The sequence below is a fragment of the Pelecanus crispus genome, chromosome 2 (genome assembly GCF_030463565.1).
Source record: "Pelecanus crispus isolate bPelCri1 chromosome 2, bPelCri1.pri, whole genome shotgun sequence".
Taxonomy (NCBI): domain Eukaryota; kingdom Metazoa; phylum Chordata; class Aves; order Pelecaniformes; family Pelecanidae; genus Pelecanus; species Pelecanus crispus.
Genome location: NC_134644.1, coordinates 174,404,494 through 174,426,315, shown reverse-complemented (window position 1 = coordinate 174,426,315; position 21,822 = coordinate 174,404,494). Strand labels below are relative to the sequence as shown.

The 21,822-nt window shown below is 48.1% G+C and overlaps 1 protein-coding gene across 1 annotated transcript in view; it reads left to right on the top strand.

Annotated features, from left to right (window-relative positions):
* Positions 1-21,822, top strand: part of ZC3H3 (zinc finger CCCH-type containing 3) — a 188,592-nt gene that overhangs the window by 62,274 nt on the left and 104,496 nt on the right. The window contains exon 4 of the mRNA XM_075705699.1: positions 17,937-18,087. Coding sequence (XP_075561814.1) covers positions 17,937-18,087 — 151 coding nt within the window. The remainder of the gene's footprint in view (positions 1-17,936; positions 18,088-21,822) is intronic.

The following is a 21,822-nucleotide window of genomic DNA, read 5'->3' as shown; positions in this document are numbered from 1 at the left end:
GTTTCTTGGGAGATAGCTCCTCTTCTTCAACCCAAGTTTCCCTTGGTACAGCTGAGTGCCCCCTTGACTCTTAGCTCCTTGCCTTCATGCCTTTTTTTATGGCTCAAAAGTGGCTTCCCATGACCCTTGGACTACGGTTCCCTTCCTTTATGCCATTGGGAATGTAGTACAACATCCCCAGAGTGCCAAATTGACTCCAAACTCTGCGTTTGTATTCTGGGAGAAGACTTTTCTTTGGTGCCAACCTGAAGTTTCGTCCAGTCCTTCTCTGGGAGCGAAACAAAATAAACTGATGGATGGTGTGTTAGATGGAAACAGGCCCCAGTATGGTTTGTTGGCTGCCTGCAGCAGCAAACATCTGCGTGGACACCGATGCTAGCAGTGCTTATGTCTTATCTCTGTGGGGTTTTTTTGGGGGGATGCTAAAAAGCAATGCAATCTCAGTAGCATCGGGCGGGCATGAATTCTTCCTCTGTTACGGTACTGCAGCTGGAGATGCTGGGTTTTCTGCTTCTTTCCCTAAATGCAGAGCTTTGACCATGGGGAGGAAGGGAAGGAGTTCACACGGATAAGCCTGCACCAAGCTGGCGGGCCTGCATGTCAAGGGTACCTTGGGCTGCTACCTGCCTCCAGGATCAACGCTCGGTGATTTCTTGCTGGCGCAATCCCCTAATCTGTCTACGTGAGCATTTCCATGCAAGGATGTGCTCCTGAAGCATCGGCCTGGTGTTAAATGCTTGTTGGGATGATCTGAGTACGGCTCGTGGGCTAGGAGATGTGCGGGTTGGAGGAGGTGGGTTGGTTTTCCCAACTGGGGAAGCATCCTGCAAGCAGCAAACTTCCAAAAGGCGCTTTGAAGGTAAAGAGCTGGGATAGAAAAGGCACCTAAGTGAAGGCGCACGCTTTCCTCTTCTTCCTTCCCATCCCTTCTAGTCTTTGTAGAGCGATGGATAAAAGGGGGGGAAAAAAAAAAAGCCAACCCACCCACAATAATCTATAGCAACTGTCACCCAGCAAACTACTCCCATTTCATACGGATAGGTTAGGTGTCAGCGTGCGATCGATGGCTCTCGTACAATAATTATAAAAACTAGCGGGTTGTGTTGCTTGAGTGAGTTTAAGAAGAGTAGGGTCTCAATCTTTCCTCTAATAGGGCTTTGACAGTCTGCAGCGCAGAGGCTTCGTCTTAGTCTGACAGTGTTGTCATTAAACACCAGGTAGCGTGGAACAACAGAGAACACGGGTTCGGAGCGCCAGGGAACACGCGGCTTTGACAGGAGTTATTTGTCATCGAGGAGCTGCCCAAACTCCTCAGCCTGCAATACGGACGGCTGCTTAAAGTGACTTATTGCCCCTGTCTGCAGCTGCAGTTGTGATTTGATAATCGGTAAATGTTTGTCAAAGATGAATTCCCTCCCTGATTCAGTGCTGTGCTGGAAAAGCAAATGAAAAGCAGGGAAAAAACATATTGAATGGATTAAAGACTGGGGCAGGATGAGGATGACGGAAACAACAGGTTTCCCAGCTAACTTGCTCTCCTTCCTTGGGGAGGTAAAGCGGTAAGGCTCGGGATGCTGCTGCTTCGCTGGCACGGTGGGATGGAGGCTTGCCCAGCGTGGGTGCTGGGGGACCGGGAGAACTGCATCCATTACGAGGGTGGTTTTTTTGCAGGCTTCAAAGCTCCTGGAGCTGCAGGTTGCATTCCTGTGCTTGGACTCAAGGGATCGCAAACTGGTGGGGAGAGATGGTCTTGTTCTCCTTTGCCTAACCACATCATTGTGTTTCTGACTTTGGCTCCGTTCTCCTCTGCCGATCACTGTCCTGGAGGTTTCAAAAGTAATTTTTTGGTAAGGAGAGCAAAATCTTGGTTTTTTCTTTCCATTGACGTGGTGCTCATCAGGCCTTTTGGCGGATATTTCCCTGGGCAAATGCATGTGCACATACTCAGTGGTTGCAACTTGTAGTTGAAACCTTTTGTTTCTTGTTCAGATGGATTTGGAGCCGGTCCATTGCCTGCTTTATACAAAAGTTTAGAAAGGAGAATTAAAAGGATCTTAATAAACCTGCTGCCTGCAAAATTTTCCTCTGTTCTCACAGAGTTTATACAAGTTTCTCTCCTGATGCCGGAGTCAGGTCAGGGTCTTTTTAAATGGATAGTTAGGAAAGGTAAAAGCTGGGTGGCCTTCAGTTTGATAAGTGGCTTTGAGGGTGGGGGAATACCTAACAGATTCAAATTTCTCCTTGTTAAATTAAAAAAAAAAAGAAAATTAAGTCAATCCTAAAGCGCGAATGCAAATGGATTTCCAGCCCGACAAGTGCTCCCTGTCATTTCCCGAGGCAGAGCCACCTCTTTCCGTGCCACGGCGAGGCATTAACACGAGATCCGTGAATCCATTTGATTATAGCCGGGGTTTTTCTAGTGTCTGAAGTGCCGAAAACGATCAAGAGCAGGAAAAGTGGAGTGATTTATTAGACTCATAAAAATTCATACTTTGTTATTCCAGTCGTCTTCCATCTGCAGCTTGTTAGAACAAGAACCCCTGGCAGCTCCCGCCGCGAGGCCGGGGGGAGGAGGGCATTTATCAGCCTTCCTCCTGCCATCCCGCTCTCATTTAGAGAAATGGACCCGGCTCCTGGAAACACATTAATAATCATTCACTGAAGGAAGAGGGGAAAAAAACCCGACCACCCTCTTTTGTTATAATAATAAGGGTTGTGTTTGAACAAGGTCCAATGCTCCAGAGACCCATTCAGGCTCTTTAACGTGGGCCGTAGCCGGGAAAAGTGTGTTTAGTGCGTTAAGCGTGACCACCTCTCGCCGGTCCCAGCAGAGGGGTGGATAACGTGGTCTCTCCCCATCCTTAGCGGGCTCATCTGCTCCCAGGGCGTTTGGACGGGGCCACCTCTCGGCAGCGGGGATGGGGATGCGGCGGAGCTGGGTACCGGCGGGTGGACCCCAGGGTGGGGATGTTTTGCCCAATGTTTTGCCCACCCACCAACTGCTGAGAGTGGGAGCGTGGTTTTGGGACCATACATCTTCTTGGGTTACTGGGAGGTAGGTGACAAGGCGAAGTGTCCTCCTGTCTCCAGCAAGACCTTGCTGGAGTCCGTCCATCTCTGCCTCTCTCTGTATTTTGTGATTGGAGAGAATAAACCTAGATCTTTGCCGGCGTTTTTGTTGCAGTTTAAATATTGATATTAAAATTGTAGAGCTGAGTCGAAGACTCAGTTCTGCCTGTTATTCTCCGTGCCTTCTCAAATCACCTGGCTTCAGGTATGGGTGTTGTTCTGAAGCGTGCCGACCCAGACCTCTTCGGAAAGCGATATAACTGAATCTTGCGTGGGTAATTGGGCTGGCTCGTGGCAGCCACTTGGGAGCACACAGGTAGCCATCGCGGGGATCAATGTTCTTATCACTTTCTGGTGTGTCTGACAACGCTGTAGCCGTCACCTATTTGCTACAGCTCATGCAGCGTTTGCAGATTTGGATGCAGCCAAAATTCACTTGAAAATCACCGAGCGTCCCAAGAAGGAAGGGAGCCGTGGAAGAAGCACTTGGTGGGTCCAGAAGCACGGCTGGACTCTGGGAAGTGATTTCCATCCTGCTGCACTTTTAACGCGGGCTTCAGCGTGACGATGTTCAAAAAACGTGTAGACATGGCACTTTGGGACATTCTTTAGTAGGCATGGTGGTATTGGGTTGACGGTTGGACTGATGATCTTAGAGGTCCTTTCCAACCTTAATGATTCTTTTCTAGTTTTACTTTCATTAAAAACTGATCCAGCCACCAAGCCAGGAAACATGAAATGAATTATTCCTCTCCCCTGAATTGGTTTAGTGGTGGACTTGGTAGTGTTAGGTTGATGGTTGGACTTGATGATCTTAAAGGTCTTTTCCAACCTAAACAATTCTATGATTCTATCATGGTCCTCATGGAGCTGCCCTTTTCTTTATGGATGGATGAATGGAGATGCCACAGCACATGGCTGTGTCCCAGTCCTTCTCCACTGTAGTTCAGCTGGAAAAGTTAATCCTTACTACCGCGACTATAAGGGATGGAAAAACCCTGTGAGCAACCGGATGGTTTCCTGCTAGCCGGAGGAAGGGGAGCGGCAGCCTGTGATGTATAACGTGCTGACGATCAGTGTGTAATGGGCTACCAATCATTGGTAAAGATCTATGTGTATTAAATCAGCATTAGCCTTTCCAGGACTGGGAGACATACATCATGAATCTTCAACACTATGTGCAAGATTTAAATGCCTAATTTAGTATGATTAAAAAAAAAAAAAAATCCCCAGTGGTGCGGGCCAGGGGAATGGTACTCACAAAGTCACGAGCAGAAAGTCCCTCGCTTGTTGGGATTTTGTGCCATGCTGGTTCAGTTGGCGCAGGGCTCACGGTGGCTCCTGAAAACAGCCCTGAGGATTCAGTCCGTGCCACCTCTTGCAGCGAGGTGCTGTGTGGCACCTTGTGCTCGGCAGCCCCAGTGAGTTGTTAGCAATTTCCTAAAGGAAGATGCTGACCCTGAGCATCTTTAGTCTGGTGCTGGCAAAAAAACCCCAAAAACCAAAACCCAAAGAAACTGGGTCCAATAAACCTTTATAAGCAGCATCTCATCCATGGATAGCAGTGGGGACAGGAGGCTGCAGCCTGTACCCGAGGTTGGAAGGAAGAAACACTTGCTGTGCCGCTTGCAAGTGCACAGTATTTCCAGCACGGAGCAATGAAAGTTTGCGTTTTTCCCCATTCCTCATAAAACATGTGCGTGAGCTCTGAGGGTGTTACACCAGAAGCGTCACACTCGGGCAGCAGACAAATTGGCAACTTTCCGTAGGGAGACGCCTGGATTGCATGCCGCATCAGTAGACGGGTCGTGGAGGGATGGGTGGAGGAGACATTAGAGGAGTTGGGATAGATGAACCGGGTGGGTGGGTTGATCAGAAGGGTGGATAAGTTGATCGGAGAGGCAGATAAGCTAACTTTCTCGGTGCGAACGTGCATACAGATGTGCACCACAGAGGCAGGAGTCCCAGCTAAGGGGGATGCACGGTGATGTCTTTTCCCCTGGTTTTTGTGCAAAGGGGGTATTGCGAACCCGCTCTCTAATCTCAAGAAGGAATTACCAACCTTGCGCGATGCTCTGTGGTTTCCTTCTCTCAAGATCTCTCAAGATCTTGTTCAGCATCAGCCGCAGCAGTGGGCTGAAAGGGGAGCGCAGCTCCTCAGCCTTTCGGGAGGCTGATCCAGAGTAGCGCAGCAGCATTTTTCCAGGGAGTTTCTTGGAGCAGACTTTCACGTCTGCTTCTTTTCATTCTGCTGCCTCCCCTTCTCTTCTGTCACGCTGGCTGATGATGTTTCCTTGCTGGCAGTATTCCCCTTCCCGCGCTGTCCCCAGCTTCTCCAGATGCTCTCCTCCTCGCTCCCCCTTCTCTTCACTCTTCTCAACAGCCAAGGGATTGCCTGGTTCCCCCATGCCATCTCCACGCATGGTGGGGCTTTCCTAAACCTTTGGATTATTCCTAAATAGGGAGCAAGAGATGCTGTTTCTTCCTTTGTGTTGTGCTGTAAGCTTTGACGCTGTCTAACGGCCTTTAAAGTGTATAATCCCAGTGTAAACGTCCTCTGCGTTTTGCTGCAGAGCATTGAGATGTTGGCTTGGATTAGCGTGATGGGTCTTGGCCAGCGCTGGAGGAGCTTTAACCATTGCCAGCTCCTGTGGGGGGGTGTGAGATGCTGCACATGCAATGCTGCTGACGGGTTCTTGATGTGGTGAAGTGTGTCACATCTGAAGAGAAGGCTCAGTGAGCATCTTATCAATGTCTATAAATACCTGCAGGGAGGGTGCAAGGAAGACGGAGCCAGGCTATTCTCAGTGGTGCCCAGTGACAGGACCAGAGGATGCTCTGTCTGAACATCAGGAAACACTTCTTCACTGTGAGGGTGATGGAGCGCTGGCACAGGTTGCCCAGGGAGGTTGTGGAATCTCCATACTTGGAGATACTCAAAAGCCATCTGGATATGGTCCTGGGCAGCTGGCTGTAGGTGGCCCCACTGGAACAGGGAGTTGGACCAGATGATCACCAGAGGTCCCTTCCAACCTCAACCATTCTGTGGTCTCTTTTCAAATAATTTTTTGGATTCAGTAATCACAACTCAACCACATTTTAAGAAAGTAAGCAATTTAAAAAAAAAAAAAGGAAAAAAGGTTGAACAAGTGGGAAGCGGGGGACAAGCTACTGAAGGGTCCATAGAATCATAGAATCATAGAATTGTTTAGGTTGGAAAAGACCTTGAAGATCATCCAGTCCAACCATTAACCTAACACTACCAAGTCCACCACTAAACCAATTCAGGGGAGAGGAATAATTCATTTCATGTTTCCTGGCTTGGTGGCTGGATTATTTTTTAATGAAAGTAAAACTAGGAATCATTAAGGCTGGAAAGGATCTCTAAGATCATCAGTCCAACCGTCAACCCAACACCACCATGCCCACTAAACCATGTCCCCAAGTGCCACATCTACCCGTTTTTTGAACCCCTCCAGGGATGGTGACTCCACCACCTCTCTGGGCAGCCTGTTCCAATGCCTGACCACTCCTTCCATGAAGAAATTTTCCCTAATATCCAACCTAAACCTCCCCTGACGCAGCTTGAGCCCATTTCCTCTTGTCCTATCGCTAAAGGTGCTGTGATTACAATGAAGCTTGTTCTCCAGCACTTGAATTCCTTCAGGACAACACTACCCAACCCTACCTGATGGTGAGAGTGGGTCCATGCCCGTACCAAGGCACATGGGTGTATCTTGCTGTCAAAATGCGCGGAGAAGACATTGGAGAAATGTGGAAACAGCAGTAGCCTTTCTGCTCTGTGGTGGACATTGTTGCCAGGTCTGTTGCCTCTTGTTCATGGGTCCGCACCCAGGCAGAGGTGGCAGGATCAGTGCGGGGTTTTGCTCTGGGGAGGTGTATGAGACTGGTGAGCTCTCCCCAGCCCCGGGTGCAGGGTGAAGGTGCTTGGCCTGGCCATGTGAAGGGGCAAGAAGGGTTGATGTTAAGCAGAGAACAGAGAATTGGGAAGTTTCTGAGAGTCATGATGGTTTCAGACTGACTCTGGAGTTTCTCAGCGAATGGCGAGCTGTGTTTCACGGGCTATGATTCGGCTTGCTTTGATAGTTGGAAAAAGCCCTGCAATCAAATGTTATTCCAATACCCGTTATGCAAAGATTTTACTCCATTCCTGGTGTGTGCTTGCGCCATGCTCTTAGCCAGCCTGTTGCCAAAAAATCTGGATGAAAAGCTCCTAATTGAAGCTGGTTTTGGGAAGTGTTACTGCTTGGTCTGTGCCCTGCAGCTGGGAAAATGAGATTGTTCTCCAGTTTGTTTAAACTTTGTAATGAATACCATTGATTGAACAATGCAGCCTTTCTCAGAAAGATGGACACGGTTGAAACCATGACTCGAGTAGGAAGAAGCAGGCTGTCTGATGAATGGGGAGAATAAAGTTGTCCTAATATGAAAACAAGCTTTTTGTGAAAGCTTGGTAAGATTTGTTTTTATTTGCCATCTCCAAAGCAAGAGGATGTGGGTTGGTGTCCTGAGACCGGGAGCTTATGTGTGATGAGAGCACGGGAGTGAGGCTTTGAGTCCTTGTTGGGTCTAAGGCAAGCTGGGACGTAACTTTTTAAAAGTTCTCCTTTAACCATGTCCAGTAGTATTTCCATGTTGAACTGTTACTTTTCTGGAAACAAGTTTCCCCAAGGCTCTCTCTAGACTTCTCAGGTGCTAATGAACTTTGGCTTGGTGAGCTTTTGATAATCATCGAACCATAGAAGGGTTTGGGTTGGAAGGGACCTTCAAAGATCATCCAGTCCAACTCCCCTGCTGTGGACAGAGACATCTCCCACTAGATCGGGTTGCTCAAAGCCTCATCCAACCTGACCTTGAATGTTTCCAGGGATGGGGCATCTACAAATTCTCTGGGCAACCTGATCCAGTGTCTCACTGCCCTCAATGTAAAAAATGTCTTCCTTACAACCAGTCTAAACCTACCCTCTTTCAGTTTAAAACTGTTGCCCCTTGTCCTGTCACTACAGGCCATGATAAAAAGTCTCTCTACCTTTTTTATCAGCCCCCTTTAAGTATTGAAAGGCCACAAGAAGGTCTCCCCACAGCCTTCTCTTCTCCAGGCTGAACAACCCCAACTCTCTCAGCCTTTCTCCACACCAGAGGAGCCTCTCCAGCCCTCGGACCATTTTGTGGCCTCCTCTGGACCAGCTCCAAGAGGTCCATGTGTGTCCTGTGCTGGGGACCCCAGAGCTGGACACAGTGCTCCAGGGGGGTCTCAGGACAGCGGAGTAGAGGGGGAGAATCCCCTCCCTCGACCTGCTGACTGCGTCACTTGATTTTTCCCTTGAAGCTGGGCAATGCTTTCCCCATTGCTCCTGCTCCATATTTCCAGGAAACAAAAGTCCTGTTCTTTTTGCTTAAAAACAGGCATTTCAGGTGCATACCCAGACACATGCAGTTCATTTGAATATTATACATGGATTTTAATACCTTCCCTGCTAAAATGGGTATTTCCTTTGAGTTGATCTCTAGCAAGTGCCACTTCACCAATGTACTGTCGTGCCTGATGGGTTACGTTAACTTCATCTTTGCCTGTGGTCCGTTCAGCGTAAAGGAATTAGCGAAGCAGATTTGGTATTAATTCCACAAATGTTCCCAGCTGAAAGCTGCTGCCGTGCTAAGCAAATATTGCAATGGGTTTGGAGCCCTCTAAAACGTTTCAGCTGCAAAGCCCGTGCTTCTCTTGTCCTCTGCGAATATTACAGCCTGAACAGCAGTCTTGCTTGGGGTCACAGGTAAAGCACTTTTGATCAATTGGATTTATTTCCTATTAAGCAGCAGTTCATGATCATAAACCATCGTTTACATTCTGGCATAAATAGCCGTCGCTCTTGAAAGAGCTCAGAACTGAATGAGTGTGAAAATTAAATTCCCCTCTTAAACCGAAGGATGGTCCTTTTGGAAGCTGATTCTAGTAGCAATATAATTAACCTCTTGCTGTGCCATTCTGTGTGAACATATTGAACACGTTCTGTGATAATCATCCCGTAATACTGGTGTCTGCTTTCACACTACATTCGTAACAGTATTACAGTAATCCCAAATCCTTTTGTTAACTCCAGGGACTTGGCCAAGTTGGTAGCCAAAACAAAAGGCATCGGAGCCGCACGGCTCAGGGCTGATGTTTTGCAGGTGCTTCTGGTGTAATGGGAAACACCGGAATGATGTGCTTTTGGGAGTAGGAGCTGATGAAACTTTATTCAGGTTCATCTACAGATGTATCCTCCTTGCAAGGTCATTTGATACATGATCTGTTAATATAACTCTTGAAAGGTCCATGCAGGAATGGAGTAGGTCTACAACCTCTTCTGGAGCTGCACAGGGGGTTTTTTAAGGCCATTGGAGGCAGAGCTGCGCTGGCTTTTAGTGACTTAGCTTTTAACTGCTGGGACCTTTCCTTTTTCTCGTGTATTATTCAGCGTAATTGCTATTATACACTCTCTGCTCCCGCGTCCAGTCCACGAACCCAGCTGCTACCTTTTTGTGTTAGCCCATCTTCTCCCTGTCTTTCTCATTTTTTTTCCTCCATTTGCTGTGTCCTTCCCATCTGCAGTGTTTCCTACCCAGGGAAGCACGTGGTGTTGGGGACAGGGATATCCCCAGGGGCTTTGGGTGCCGGGGTTGTGCTGCTGCCTTTGCAGCCAACGGCGAGCAGAAGTCTCTCCAAGAAAGCAACACTTGGCAAGAGGACAGCGAGCGTTTCTTTCCATCCCTCTGCCTATACCAGGGTAGTTCACCCTCATGGTTTCAGGCAGGATGCTGTGGACATCAGTATTTTACGGCGGCTGGCATCAGCGTTATTTTTTGTGAGGCTCTCGGTGCATCCTCAGCGGCCCCGAGCATGATGGCCGCAGCGTGGGACTGGCAGGTTGTGCGAGCACAGCACAGCTCGCGGCATCCAGACCACCACGTTACTCTTCAAGTGCTGCTTGCAAAATACCCATTGCTGTGCACAAGTCCAAGATTGGAACAAGGTAAAGCTGCTGTCCTCTTTAACAGAAGAAAACAAAACTCATCCCAAACCCGGATCCAACCTCCGCTGGGTTGCTGCAGAGCCCCTTGCCTGGAGATGTGCTGGCAGAGTTGTCTTGGACCTTCCTGCTGGACTCCAGCCGCTTGTGTCACTGCAAACCCCATGGTTCCTCAACTCAACGCCGCTCTCAGTCTCAATCATAAGTACTAAAATATTTGGGATTGTGTTTTCTTTTAAAAAATATTGGAATCCCTAACATGCTTGAATGGCACGATGTTTTAAAATTCACCGTATTTAAGGAAAAAGAAAAATAACTACATGGCACATCCTGTCTTCAAAGTGCCTTGGAAAGTTTTGTTGCAGACCTTACAGCAAAGTGGTCACTTTGTATGTTATTTTGTTTTCCCCTCAAGGAACTGAGCTTAAGGTATGCCTCAACCGAACCACCTACTTCACAGCTGGGAAAATAGAGATGGGAAGTGGGACGTAGGCTTTTGAATTCTGGGACTTTTAGCTTTCCTCATGTGAGCGTGACATCACGTCTCTTTAGAGATGAATTTTAAAACAGAAATTAAGGTCTGTAGTCCTTCACTAATGAATAATCACCGAGAAAGCGTTGTCTCCACTGTGGTAAGAAAGCAGGTAGCACGAGGCTCTACATTGATAACAAGGGCAATAGTTGGGACCCCAAAACCCCGTAATCCGCCTTTCTTCATGTGCACAGAGCTGTCGCAGCAGAAGGGAAGCTGGTCCATCCTCGCTGTTGGAGCTTCCCATGGTGCTTTTGAGGTCACTCCTGGCTGTGAACCTCTCTTCTGCCACCAAATTTGCCCTTGGTGTGCTGGTGTGGGCTCACCGTGGGGGTGATGGAGGGACAAAGGTGATGCTTGGGATTTTCCCTGGATTTTCCCTCTGTCTCCCCATGCTGCTGTGCTGAGAACTGGTGGCTTGGTGGGTATCACAACTGCAGTATCTGAAGCTCATCCGCACGACTGCTCCGCTCCCAGGAGGTGGCTGGATCAATGCTTGTGGCCAGCTGTGACCCTGCACCCCTCACCTTCCAGGTGGCCAAGAAGGCCAACAGCATCCTGGCTTGTGTCAGGAATAGTGTGGCCAGCAGGAGCAGGGAGGTGATTGTCCCCCTGTACTCGGCGCTGGTGAGGCCGCACCTCGAATACTGTGTCCAGTTTTGGGCCCCTCAATACAAGAAAGACATTGAGGTGCTGGAGCGTGTGCAACGAAGGGCAACGAAGCTGGTGAAGGGCCTGGAGCATAGGGCTGATGAGGAGCGGCTGAGGGAACTGGGGTTGTTCAGCCTGGAGAAGAGGAGGCTGAGGGGAGACCTTATCGCTCTCTACAACTACCTGACAGGAGGTTGTAGTGAGGTGGGTGTTGGTCTCTTCTCCCAAGTAGTTAGCGATAGGACGAGAGGAAATGGGCTCAAGCTGCACCAGGGGAGGTTTAGGTTGGAAATTAGGAAAAATTTCTTTACAGAAAGGGTGGTCAAGAATTGGAACAGGCTTCCCAGAGAGGTGGTGGAGTCACCATCCCTGGAAGTGTTCAAAAAACATGTAGATGTGGTACTTTGGGACATGGTTCAGTCTCGTCTACCCTTGATTGGTTTAGTGTGGACTTGGTAGTGTAGGTTAATGGTTGGACTGGATGATCTTAAAGGTCTTTTCCAACCTAAGCGATTCTATGATTCTGTAATTCCTCTTGTGCTGTGTATGGTGCAAAATAGCTTCTTGCCCAGCATATCCAGGGAAGCTACTTGAGATCCTTTCCGAGGCCGTTCTTGACGGAATGGCGAGTTCCTGAGACTTTTTCAGCCTGCAGGACCTCTTGCGGGGACACAGAGGGAGGGCACCAGGCTCAGCGGGGCAGTGACAACCTCAACGAGGCGTAGCGATGCGGGTGAGAAAATTTCTCTCTTCTCACAGTTGGACAACTTGTCCAGAAGGATGCTGTGAGGGACAGGATCAAAAGCCTTACTCAAATCCAGAAAAACTACATCCGTGGCCTTCCCTTCATCCATGAGGCGGGTGGCCTTGTCATAGAAGGATATCAAATTAGGACATCGTCTTGCTGGGGCTTTACAAAAGGGAAGGGAGGTTTGGTCCCATACCATCCCGGAGCATCACCCTGCGTGGGTGATTTTCCTGCTGCTGCAAGCTCCTGCTGCCGCAGCGTGGGCTTGCTTTGGGTAGCAGGTGAGCAGCAGCTTTGTTCTGGCAGCTGAGGAGGAGATGTCGGTGGGTTTTTGCTGAATCTTTACTTCCAGACCTGGAGCAAATCCCATGGCGAGGGTGTTTGTGGGATTTATCTTCATGTTAGAAAGTGTTTGCTTTCAGAATACCCCTCGGCAGAGATTTTCAGTTCTTTTTGGAGCTGCTTTTGGTTTCAAATGCGTGGTTTTTAAATCTCTGCTAGCATCAGAGCCTGTATCAGGAATTACGGCATGCTGGTGGCATTCTTTGCACATGTACTAATAGTCTTTAGCCTGTTATTTTTCTTCCTAATGGCTGTCTTTGAAAAAGCAATTCAGTTTTATCAGATGTTTTTGGCCTCTGCTTTGCTTTTCTCTTAGTGGACTTGTCGTGACTGAGTTAAAAGGGCCCCTTAGGGTGGCCCTGCTGCATTGCTTTGCATCCCCGAGGTTTCTTCCAGAGCTGAGGACAATACCGGCACTGCATCAAAGGTACAGCTTCTACTCCCCAATTTGCATTTGTTCCCGCTCTCATCTCGCTTCCAAGTGCTGGAAGATCAATGTACCCGTCACTCACCGCTTCTCCGGCTTGCCTTGGAGAGGGGTTTAACAGCAGCGACGGCAGCAGCTCGGCACAGAGCCGCTGGCGGTCCAGCGTGCCCCGGCGGAGGCTCGCACACAGGGACGTTCGTGGTGGCCGATGATGGAGACCTAGTAGGGACTCAGGTCATGTCATGGTCCACAGCACTGATTACTTTAATTTTTTTTCCAATTCCCATGCAATTCCCGTGCCCAGAAGCTTTCTCTGTCCCTCATCCTTTTCCAAAACCAGCATTCATCTCTTGAATCTGGGAATCTGCGCTCCTGAAATTACCCTTGCTTATTTAACTTTCTTTTTCCCAGCAGTAGGTGGGCAGGATTTACTCCACCGATGTTGCAGTTTCCCTAATCCACCCTGAGCAGCAGCATCTTCCTCTTGCTGCATGGACTTGCAGACTGGCTCGTTAGGGCTTGGCTGGCTGACGATGCTGGCCCGTCCCTGGAGAGATGCTGCTAATGGCACAGCCACGCAGAAAGAAATGGCTCAGGGTGTGGCGTTCTCCACCACCTGCATGTCAGCCCCTGCGTTATTGTAGGACCGAGATTGTAAGACCTGGTTCGATTGAGAAGCAAAGTTAGCTAAGGTCTGCCTCCCCTCGGCTCATTTTTCGGCAGATGTAGAGGATTCAGATTTGATGAGAGCTTATAGGGATGAAGGATTTGGACTGAGTAACAGCAATGTTCCCCCCTCCCCATTTTTCTTGCCATGGGGGTAAAGACATGCTTTTACAAAAGGTTTTGCTTTTTTTGGTGAAACTTCCTTGCAAGTGATCTTAATTCTCCACTTTGTATTGGGGTTGGAAAAAAGCTATCGCTTTTAAATGTTAAAACTTCATTCATTTTGGGGAGACACAGAATAGAAATGAGGCAATTTGGAATGGTTGGAGAATATAAAAGTTTAAGGTGTGGCGGTGCTTACAGGTTTTTAGGATGCCAGAAAACGAGTTGGACCTCGTGTTATTTCCAGCTCTCCTGCAGACATCCCAGGAGCCAGCCCCGGTTTTGCCCTCCCTGCTTCAGCTTCCCCAGGGGATCGATTCCTGGTATCTCTCGCGGCAAAATAAGAGCAGAAAAAAGGATCCTCATAACCGTGTTGCATTCAACCCCTTTCCTAAAGGATGCGTGCGCTGGTGGGTCCCAATCCCATCTGCTCGGCACGCCGTGGCAAGAGGTTTTGGCAGCAGATTGCCCATCTCAAGGTCAGCGTTGGAGTTTGCACCAGGATTTTTTCCACGGGCATGGTAGGTGTGAGCAGTGCCCGGGGAATGCACGGCTCCGAATAAAGCACCAACCTCAGCAGCGCGCGGCCCGTTGCGATGGGCACGGGCTGCGAGCCCTGGCTGATAAATGATGCTCATATCCCATTCAAATATGATGCAAGCAGTTTTTTTGTAGTTTGTCTTCCATTGCAGTAGTAAAGTTTTTAATTAGGAAAGCTAATGAGATCGATTAGTCATTAGAACTGACCTCTGGATCTCTGCGAGGAGTGTGCATGTGTGCGCTGGGCTGATAACGGGGGACGCTGGGGTATTGTTTGTAATAAAAGCGTAAAGTGTTTGATTTGAGTGAAATGTGCCACGGGGAATACATCATGCGGAGAAAAAAAATTACAACCCTGGGAGCCTGTAATGAAGGGAATTAAACCAACATCCTATCTAAATAACATGATTATCTACACAAAACCCCTCAGCTAGCAAGTAATAATAGAAAACTGAGCTCTTCGGAGAGTCTCTTTCAGGAGGTGGTTAATGCCGGAGCCGTGCGCGCAGGCACTTTCAGAAGAGCAGCTCTGGCATGAATACACCATCCAATTACCACCGGGGAATAGAGTTTACCAGGTGCCAGCCCGTCTGTGCAAGGAGGCGGGGGGATGCCTGCAAGCTCCAACAATTTGGGACCTCTATTTCTTGTGTGAGCGTGAGGCGGGGGACGATGTCAGGCAGGAGTTTGATGAGGTTCTGCATTGATTAGTGGCAGCTAGAGCTTGCGTAGCGGGGGGAAAAAAAATGTTAATAATGTATTCAACAAATTCCCAGCTTAATAATTTTGTAAGGCCGGAGCGGCGGAGGGAAAGGGTCAACTTGTGCTGTCGCTGTTTGGGGAATATGTGGATTTGTGGCTCTCATCCCTTCCCTGGTGCGAAAGAGCTGCTTTGGGTGCATGGTTGATGCTATATCCATGAGAAGCTGGTTGCGTCCACACCTCATGGGTGACAGAAGGGTCTCATAGTCACCAGCCCTCACCGTAGCTGGGATGTCATCGTGTGCGTGCAATGTTGGGCCATGCAGGGGTTTGCATGTCTGTCTTTTTGTTGTTCCCATTTTGCGATCCTAAATACAGTTCTCTGAAGCAAAACACTCCCAACTTTGCTGGTGCTTGCAAGCAATTATGATTGTAATTAGAGCTTAAACCTGGCAAAGGGCTTTAAAGACCTGCTGAAGAATTTAGTCTGATACAAAAAGTCCTAGGACAGGGTAACAGTGATGAAAACCCATCTTCTTTCCATCTTCTTTCCTCTCTCTTCTTGCATCGCCTCTGAAGCAATGGGTGTCTGCAATGCCTCTGGTCATTGAATCATCGAATGGTTTGGGCTGGAAGGAACCTTTGAAGATCCTCTAGTGCAACCCCTGTGCCACGGCCAGGAATACCTTCCCTAGATCAGGTTGCTCAAAGCCCCGTCCAACCTGGCCTTGAACACTTTCAGGGATGGGGCATCCACAGCTTCTCTGGGCAACCTACTCCAGTGTCTCACCACCCTCAGCGTAAAACATGTCTTCCTTACACCCGGTCGAAACCTACCCTCTTTCAGTTTAAAACTGTTGCCCCTTGTCCTGTCACTACAGGCCATGGTAAAAAGTCTCTCTCTACCTTTTTTATCAGCCCCCTTTAGAAAGGCCACAAGAAGGTCTCCCCGCAGCCTTCTCTTCTCCAGGCTGAACAACCCCAACTCTCTCAGCCTTTCTACACACCAGAGGTGCTCCAGCCCTCTGATCATTTCCGTGGCCTCCTCTGGACCCGCTCCAAGAGGTCCATGTGTGTTCTGTGCTGGGGACCCCAGAGCTGGACACGGTGCTCCAGGGGGGTCTCAGGACAGCGGAGTAGAGGGGGAGAATCCCCTCCCTCGACCTGCTGGCCACGCAGCTTTGGATGCAGCCCAGGATGCAGTTGGCTTTCTGGGCTGTGAGCACACATTGCCAGCTCGTGTCCAATTTTTCACCCACCAGTACCCCCAAGTCCTTCTCCGCAGGGCTGCTCCCAATCCATCCATCCCCCAGCCTGTACTGGTACTGGGGATTGCCCCGACCCAGGTGCAGGACCCTGCCCTTGGCCTCGTTGAACTTCATGAGGTTCACACAGGCCCGCAAAACATCTGGTTTTATTTTAATTTCTTTAATTTTTATTCCAAATCACCAGAAGCTCTTTAAGTTACTGGCGTTAACTTCCTGGCTTTTCAGTTTGTTCAACATTTACCGGTTGACTTCATGCACTCTTACTTGGAACGTACTTTGTAGCGCTGCTGGTTTTATGGATGCTCGCTGGTTAACAGCAGTGTGCCGGTCTTGAAAGCGTCATCAAAAGCGTGTTGCTTACTGCAACGCCGCAGAAAATAATTTGCATGCAGGCATTATTTTGATGCATTAATTAAGCAGAGGTCCTGCATAGGAGTCGGAGGGATGTAAAAGAGTCTCTCTTAAAATAAGACATTGGTGTGAAGATCTGGCTTCATGTGTGGTGCAAACAGGGGTTGGAGGTCCCATACACTGCGGCGCGGGCAAGCGCGATGCCAAGCTAGAGCTGGCCCAAATGCCTTCCAGATTTTATGTGGGTTGACCTTGGCTGGATGCCATGTGCCCACCAAAGCCAATAAAAGAGATTATTTGCGCGGTGTCGTGAGCGCGCTCGGGGCTTTACAGGTGGTGTTGAACCCTGTGAATCCCTCCGTACGCTCCTTGCTCGGTGATCGTTTATCTTAGAGTATAGTATCGAGGAGAGTCATCATTATTACGAAAAATTCCAGTGATTTTTCTGTCATGGCAGAGCCTGCTTTTCTCCCTCCCCCCCAGCAGAAGTTGTAACTCTGTGGGTGAGTTTGGGAGTGGAAATTCATGCTGCCGGCTACTTCATCCTTCCCAAACCCAATGTGTGACACCGGCTTGCTTGGGAATGCCCAAGAGGGAAAATATTCTTGGTATTAAACATGGATCACTGTTACTACTGCTGCGGGGAGACGGGGAAGCTGCTCCCTTCGCTCTAGGGAATGCGATCGGCTCTAAAATGTATTTCCTTATTTTTCTGTGTTTCAACACAGATCCAGCATGCTGAGATCACCAGTTTACCTGGGAAGGAACCTTATTTTCCCTTCTCTTGCAAAGACAAACATGGGGACGGGTACAACATTTTCAGGGGAAATAATGATTCGGCTTTTCCCCTCTCAACCTTGCAATAATTTTAATTAGAGTATCTCCAAGAAAAACAGCCGGCCCTTTAAATCAGTTATAAAACCAGAAGACTTAGTCTCAGCATGTAGTGTCAGCTTTAATTATCTGGGCAGTTATAGCTGTATGTTATAAAAGTCGGGCAATTAGATGCATTCCTTAAAGCTGTGAAAAAAATTGCTAGCTATCAAGTGGAGGAAAACCAGAGTCAAACATATAACTGTTAATTGCATGAAACATTCAGCAGAATAAACCGGCATGTAGATCATCCTGCAAAATACGATAAAAACGGGAATGGTTAAATGCGTATATCTCTTTCCAGTGTAGATGTTGGGGATCAAGGTATTGTTGGTGAATGCATGATTCACCTGGTAGAGTTTTGCGGCCGGGCTGGTGAAGCCAAACACCCCAAGCCCATCAAAACCTTTCTGTTACCATCAACCATGGTGGTCCCATGCCTGACGCACCCTAGGGATCTTCTGCCCCTTTTGCAGGTGCTAAAGAGTTGGCTGTAGGACCTATGTTGGTGAGGTCCCTTCTGTCCCACGCACACCTGGATTTCAAGCCCTTTTTTTCATTTCCTTTCTCGTAGGAGCCAACTTGCACTTTGTAAGGAGCCCCCCAGCCAGCAAGGTGATAAAGACGCGCTACAGGATAGTGAAGAAGAACGTGGTGTCTCCAGCATCATCGTCCTTCAGCAGCCCCGTTCCCAACTGGAAGATGAGGCACCCCATGACATCCAGGTAATTCCTCCATCCCTTGAATGCAGCTGGTTGGGACACAGGAGCCAAGGGAGCTCCCACATTGACTCTGTGTTATTACTGTTGCATGTTTGCCGCTTAATTTCTCTATTTGTTTAGCCATTTCTACGCAGAGTTTATTGACTTAAAGTGTAAAATCGTATTACTAATCACGTTAGCCTGAGTCGGCGGCCAACAGCTTACTGCAGTCTGTGGCTTCATATTTATTCCCTGTTTGAATTAATTGTTTCCATGAAGCAGTTAAATAAGCTGTAAGGAAGATGAATAAACGCACACAGCTTTTTACATCAGACCTAAGTAAACTTGCTGCTTCTTTTGGAGATAGACGTGGCCTGTTAATTAGGGATGGTCAAGCCTGCTAATGAGGCCAGACCTTTCCCCTGCTTCATAGCATTATTGTGTACGTTGGTGCTACAGAGGAGCTTATTGAAAGTGTCTTGGAAGCAGATGCCCCAAACCTACACCAGGAAGTAGGTGCAGGCACAAACTTGCTTCTTCCTGGGTTATCTGGATGGGTGGAGCATCAGCCCAGCCCTGTAGCAAATAATTCGGCGTGCCAGCACCCGTCTTCTTGAAGAAGAGTGTCACCAAGGGATGGTGCTGTACCCTTGAGGCTGAGTCTTCCTAAATCAGCTGTGCTGACGTCCGTATTTCACCTACGAGCGAGCTGCAGCCATGTTAGCTGGTGGAGATGTTACCAGGGAACACCTCAGAGGCCAAGACAAAGTCTGGAAGTTGTGTATAAGCGGAAAGGTCGTTACGGTAATTGATGCTGTAAAAAAGGCGCTATTAGAACTGTTACTGGTTATAACCCAGATTCAGGCTATTCTTAGGTTGGGAATGTCTTCTCCTCCCCCTGAAATGCTGGTTTGTCACTGTCACAGGCAATATTTTGGGCAAAGAGAGCGTGCTCTGCTCCGCTATGGGCTTGTTTGTTTTATTATTCATTCCAACATAGCAGACCTGAGGAGCTGGGAGATGTTGCGGGCTGTTCCCCCCCATCGGCTCCTCCGGCAGAGCAGCGACACGGGTTGGCATCAACGCCCTGTTCCATGTGGTTTCTTCCAAAAGTTATTTCCCCCAGCAATGCCCCAGGGGTTGATGGCTTTTATGGCGGGTGCTGTGGAGAGACAAAGATTGCGGTGATTGTTTTTAAAGCCTAACTTCACCTGATTTTTCCCTATACCAAATGATTTTGGCTTTGAGTTTCACAAATATTGGTATCTGAAGGGCGGGTTGGTTTTGGAAGACTTCAGGGTGATAAGGCAAAGAACCAGGTAAACAGATTTTAAAAAAAGGTGTTTATTTTCAAACTATGTTTTAAAATATAAAACTAGGTCTATTATTTTGTCTTGTTTTATCAAGCTCTTAGTTGAGAAACTCCATGTCTCGTGTACTATACCAGCCGCAGTTTCAAAGTGCTTCTTCTCGTATGGAAACTGTGGGATCCTTTTGGGCTAACAGCTGATTTCCACCCAGATTTTCTGTGGTCAGTCTTACCCGCATCGCCGCCTCCTTTTTCTTCACCTTCTATTTTTGCCTTCAATATCTTCCCACCTGCACATCATACCCTTTTATCCAGACCTGGCATCCACACATGTCCTCTTACTGCCTCCCAAAAGCAGTTGGTTTGCCTCCTCGGGTGCAATTTTTGCTCTGTTTGTAGGTGTCACCTCCATTTGCATATCCTTGGGGCCAACTTAGGACATTTCCATTGCCACAAACAAACCACAAATTCTTTTTCTTTCTCCCTCATCCTATGTTTTCACTGAATCAAGGCAGCATGTGTGTGCATCTTACCTGCCAGTGAGAGTTCTTGCTTGTTCACCGCTCTCAAGCTACAATAGAAAATCAGACCATCAAATACATAATTGTTGTGTTTCTTCTTTGGCCCCCAAAGTAGTTTTTTAAAAAATACTATTATTAATTTTTCCAAGTGTGGCTTTTGCATTGTGAATTTATTCTTTGTATGTTATGGTAAAATCTTAAATTGTATTGCTTCTTAGAGGTTCATAATTTGCTGCTGGTAATTAAGGCGCCTGGTATTTTGCATTCAAATGAAGATTTGTTTCTTGTGGCTTTTAATCTCCTGTTTCCTTCTGCAGTGTTGGTGTAATGCTGACTCTGGTTCTGGTCACTCCTGGAGCTACAGTCACTGATGGGCTACTGAAATTGCCCCTAATGAGTGCATTTACAGCCGCATCGACGTGCGTCTTGCCCTTTCCCATCCCCAGCTCAGTTTGCTGCTTTTTTGGTCCTTTTTTGAACCAGCCATTTTGAGCAAATCCTCCTCCTTTTATTTAGGTGTAAAAAGCTGCTGCTTTCTGTTCTGGTACAGGCATTCCCATTTAGGTGGCCCTTCTTCCTCCGTCATTGCCCTTGCTGCAAATCCTGCCCATTTATCGGAGAAAAGATTGATTTTTGTTTCTAGTTTTTGCGACGGTGAAATGTTCTGCGATGGATCTGTGCAAAACTGGTGCTTTAGTGTCTGTCAGCTGTTAACGTGCCTCAACTGGAACCTTGAAAGAGAAAATGTGCACCAGGCAAGGCTCGCCCTGCTCCGTAATCATCCCAATTTTATTCCTAGGAGGGGAATTTGCATCTTGTACCTGCTGTCTGTTGGTGGATTCGGGTCTGCAAGGGCTTTCCCAGCTGGTGAAACTTGATGTTTTTGCCACTTGATGCTCTTTATAGCGAGAATCATCGTGTTGTACTGTGACATGACATTGCCCAAAACTATTATTCCGTTGATGTACAAGCCTGACTTGGGAAACTCAAGTGTCAGTGGTAAGGGAGGGAGAGAGAGGCTTCTTGTAACGGTGTTTAATTTAATCCACTGCCCCTTGATGACGTGCAGATGCACGTGTTTAATCCAGTGCTGTAATAGATGACCAACTTGGTTGCCCAGAGAGGTGGTAGATGCCCCATCCCTGGAAACATTCAAGGTCAGGTTGGACAAGGCTCTGAGCAACCTGGTCTCATTGAAGATGTCCCTGCTTGTTGCAGGGGGATTGGACTAGATGAGCTTTAAAGGTCCCTTCCAACCCAAGCCCTTCCATGATTCTATGAACTTCAGCCTTAGTTAGTAGAAAATAACTCCTGCTCTGACTGTTCAGCTCAGGTTCTTCCCTTGCAGCTTGTTACTCCAGATCTGGATGTTGATGGATGGAGGACCTGCGGTGGGAGCCGAGGAGGGCAGGAGCTTCAGGCAGGGGATTCAGGCAGGGTTAGAGCAGGAGTCTCCGGCTGCTGAGTGGTGGGTCTTGCTCAACCAAGCAGTGATTTTGTGGAGGAGCGACCTGGTTTTGCCTCTGCGATTGGCTGAGAGCTTCCCCTTGTAGAATAATTTTATCTGTATTAATCTTTGACTTCATTAAATGATGCAGTTTAGATCTTATGACTGTTTCAGACAAATCTTGATAAAACGCCATCAGCAAATTAAAACAATTATATTTTAAAGAAGCAATAAATCTCTTACTCAGTCTCCCTGTTACCTTCCTTGTGTGTGATCTGTCATCTGGACTGTCTGGAAGAAGCACATGGCAAATGCTTCTGTAGTTTTTACGGGTTGTTTTTTTTTTTTTGCTCCATCATTTATAGCATCCTTTTGGACCTGTAACAAGGAATGAGCTGGGAGCTGCTTTCTTGCTGCTTTGCTGTGCTTTTGCCAAAACAACGGGCAGCTTCGGTGGCGGTGGGACACGCTGTGCACAGCTG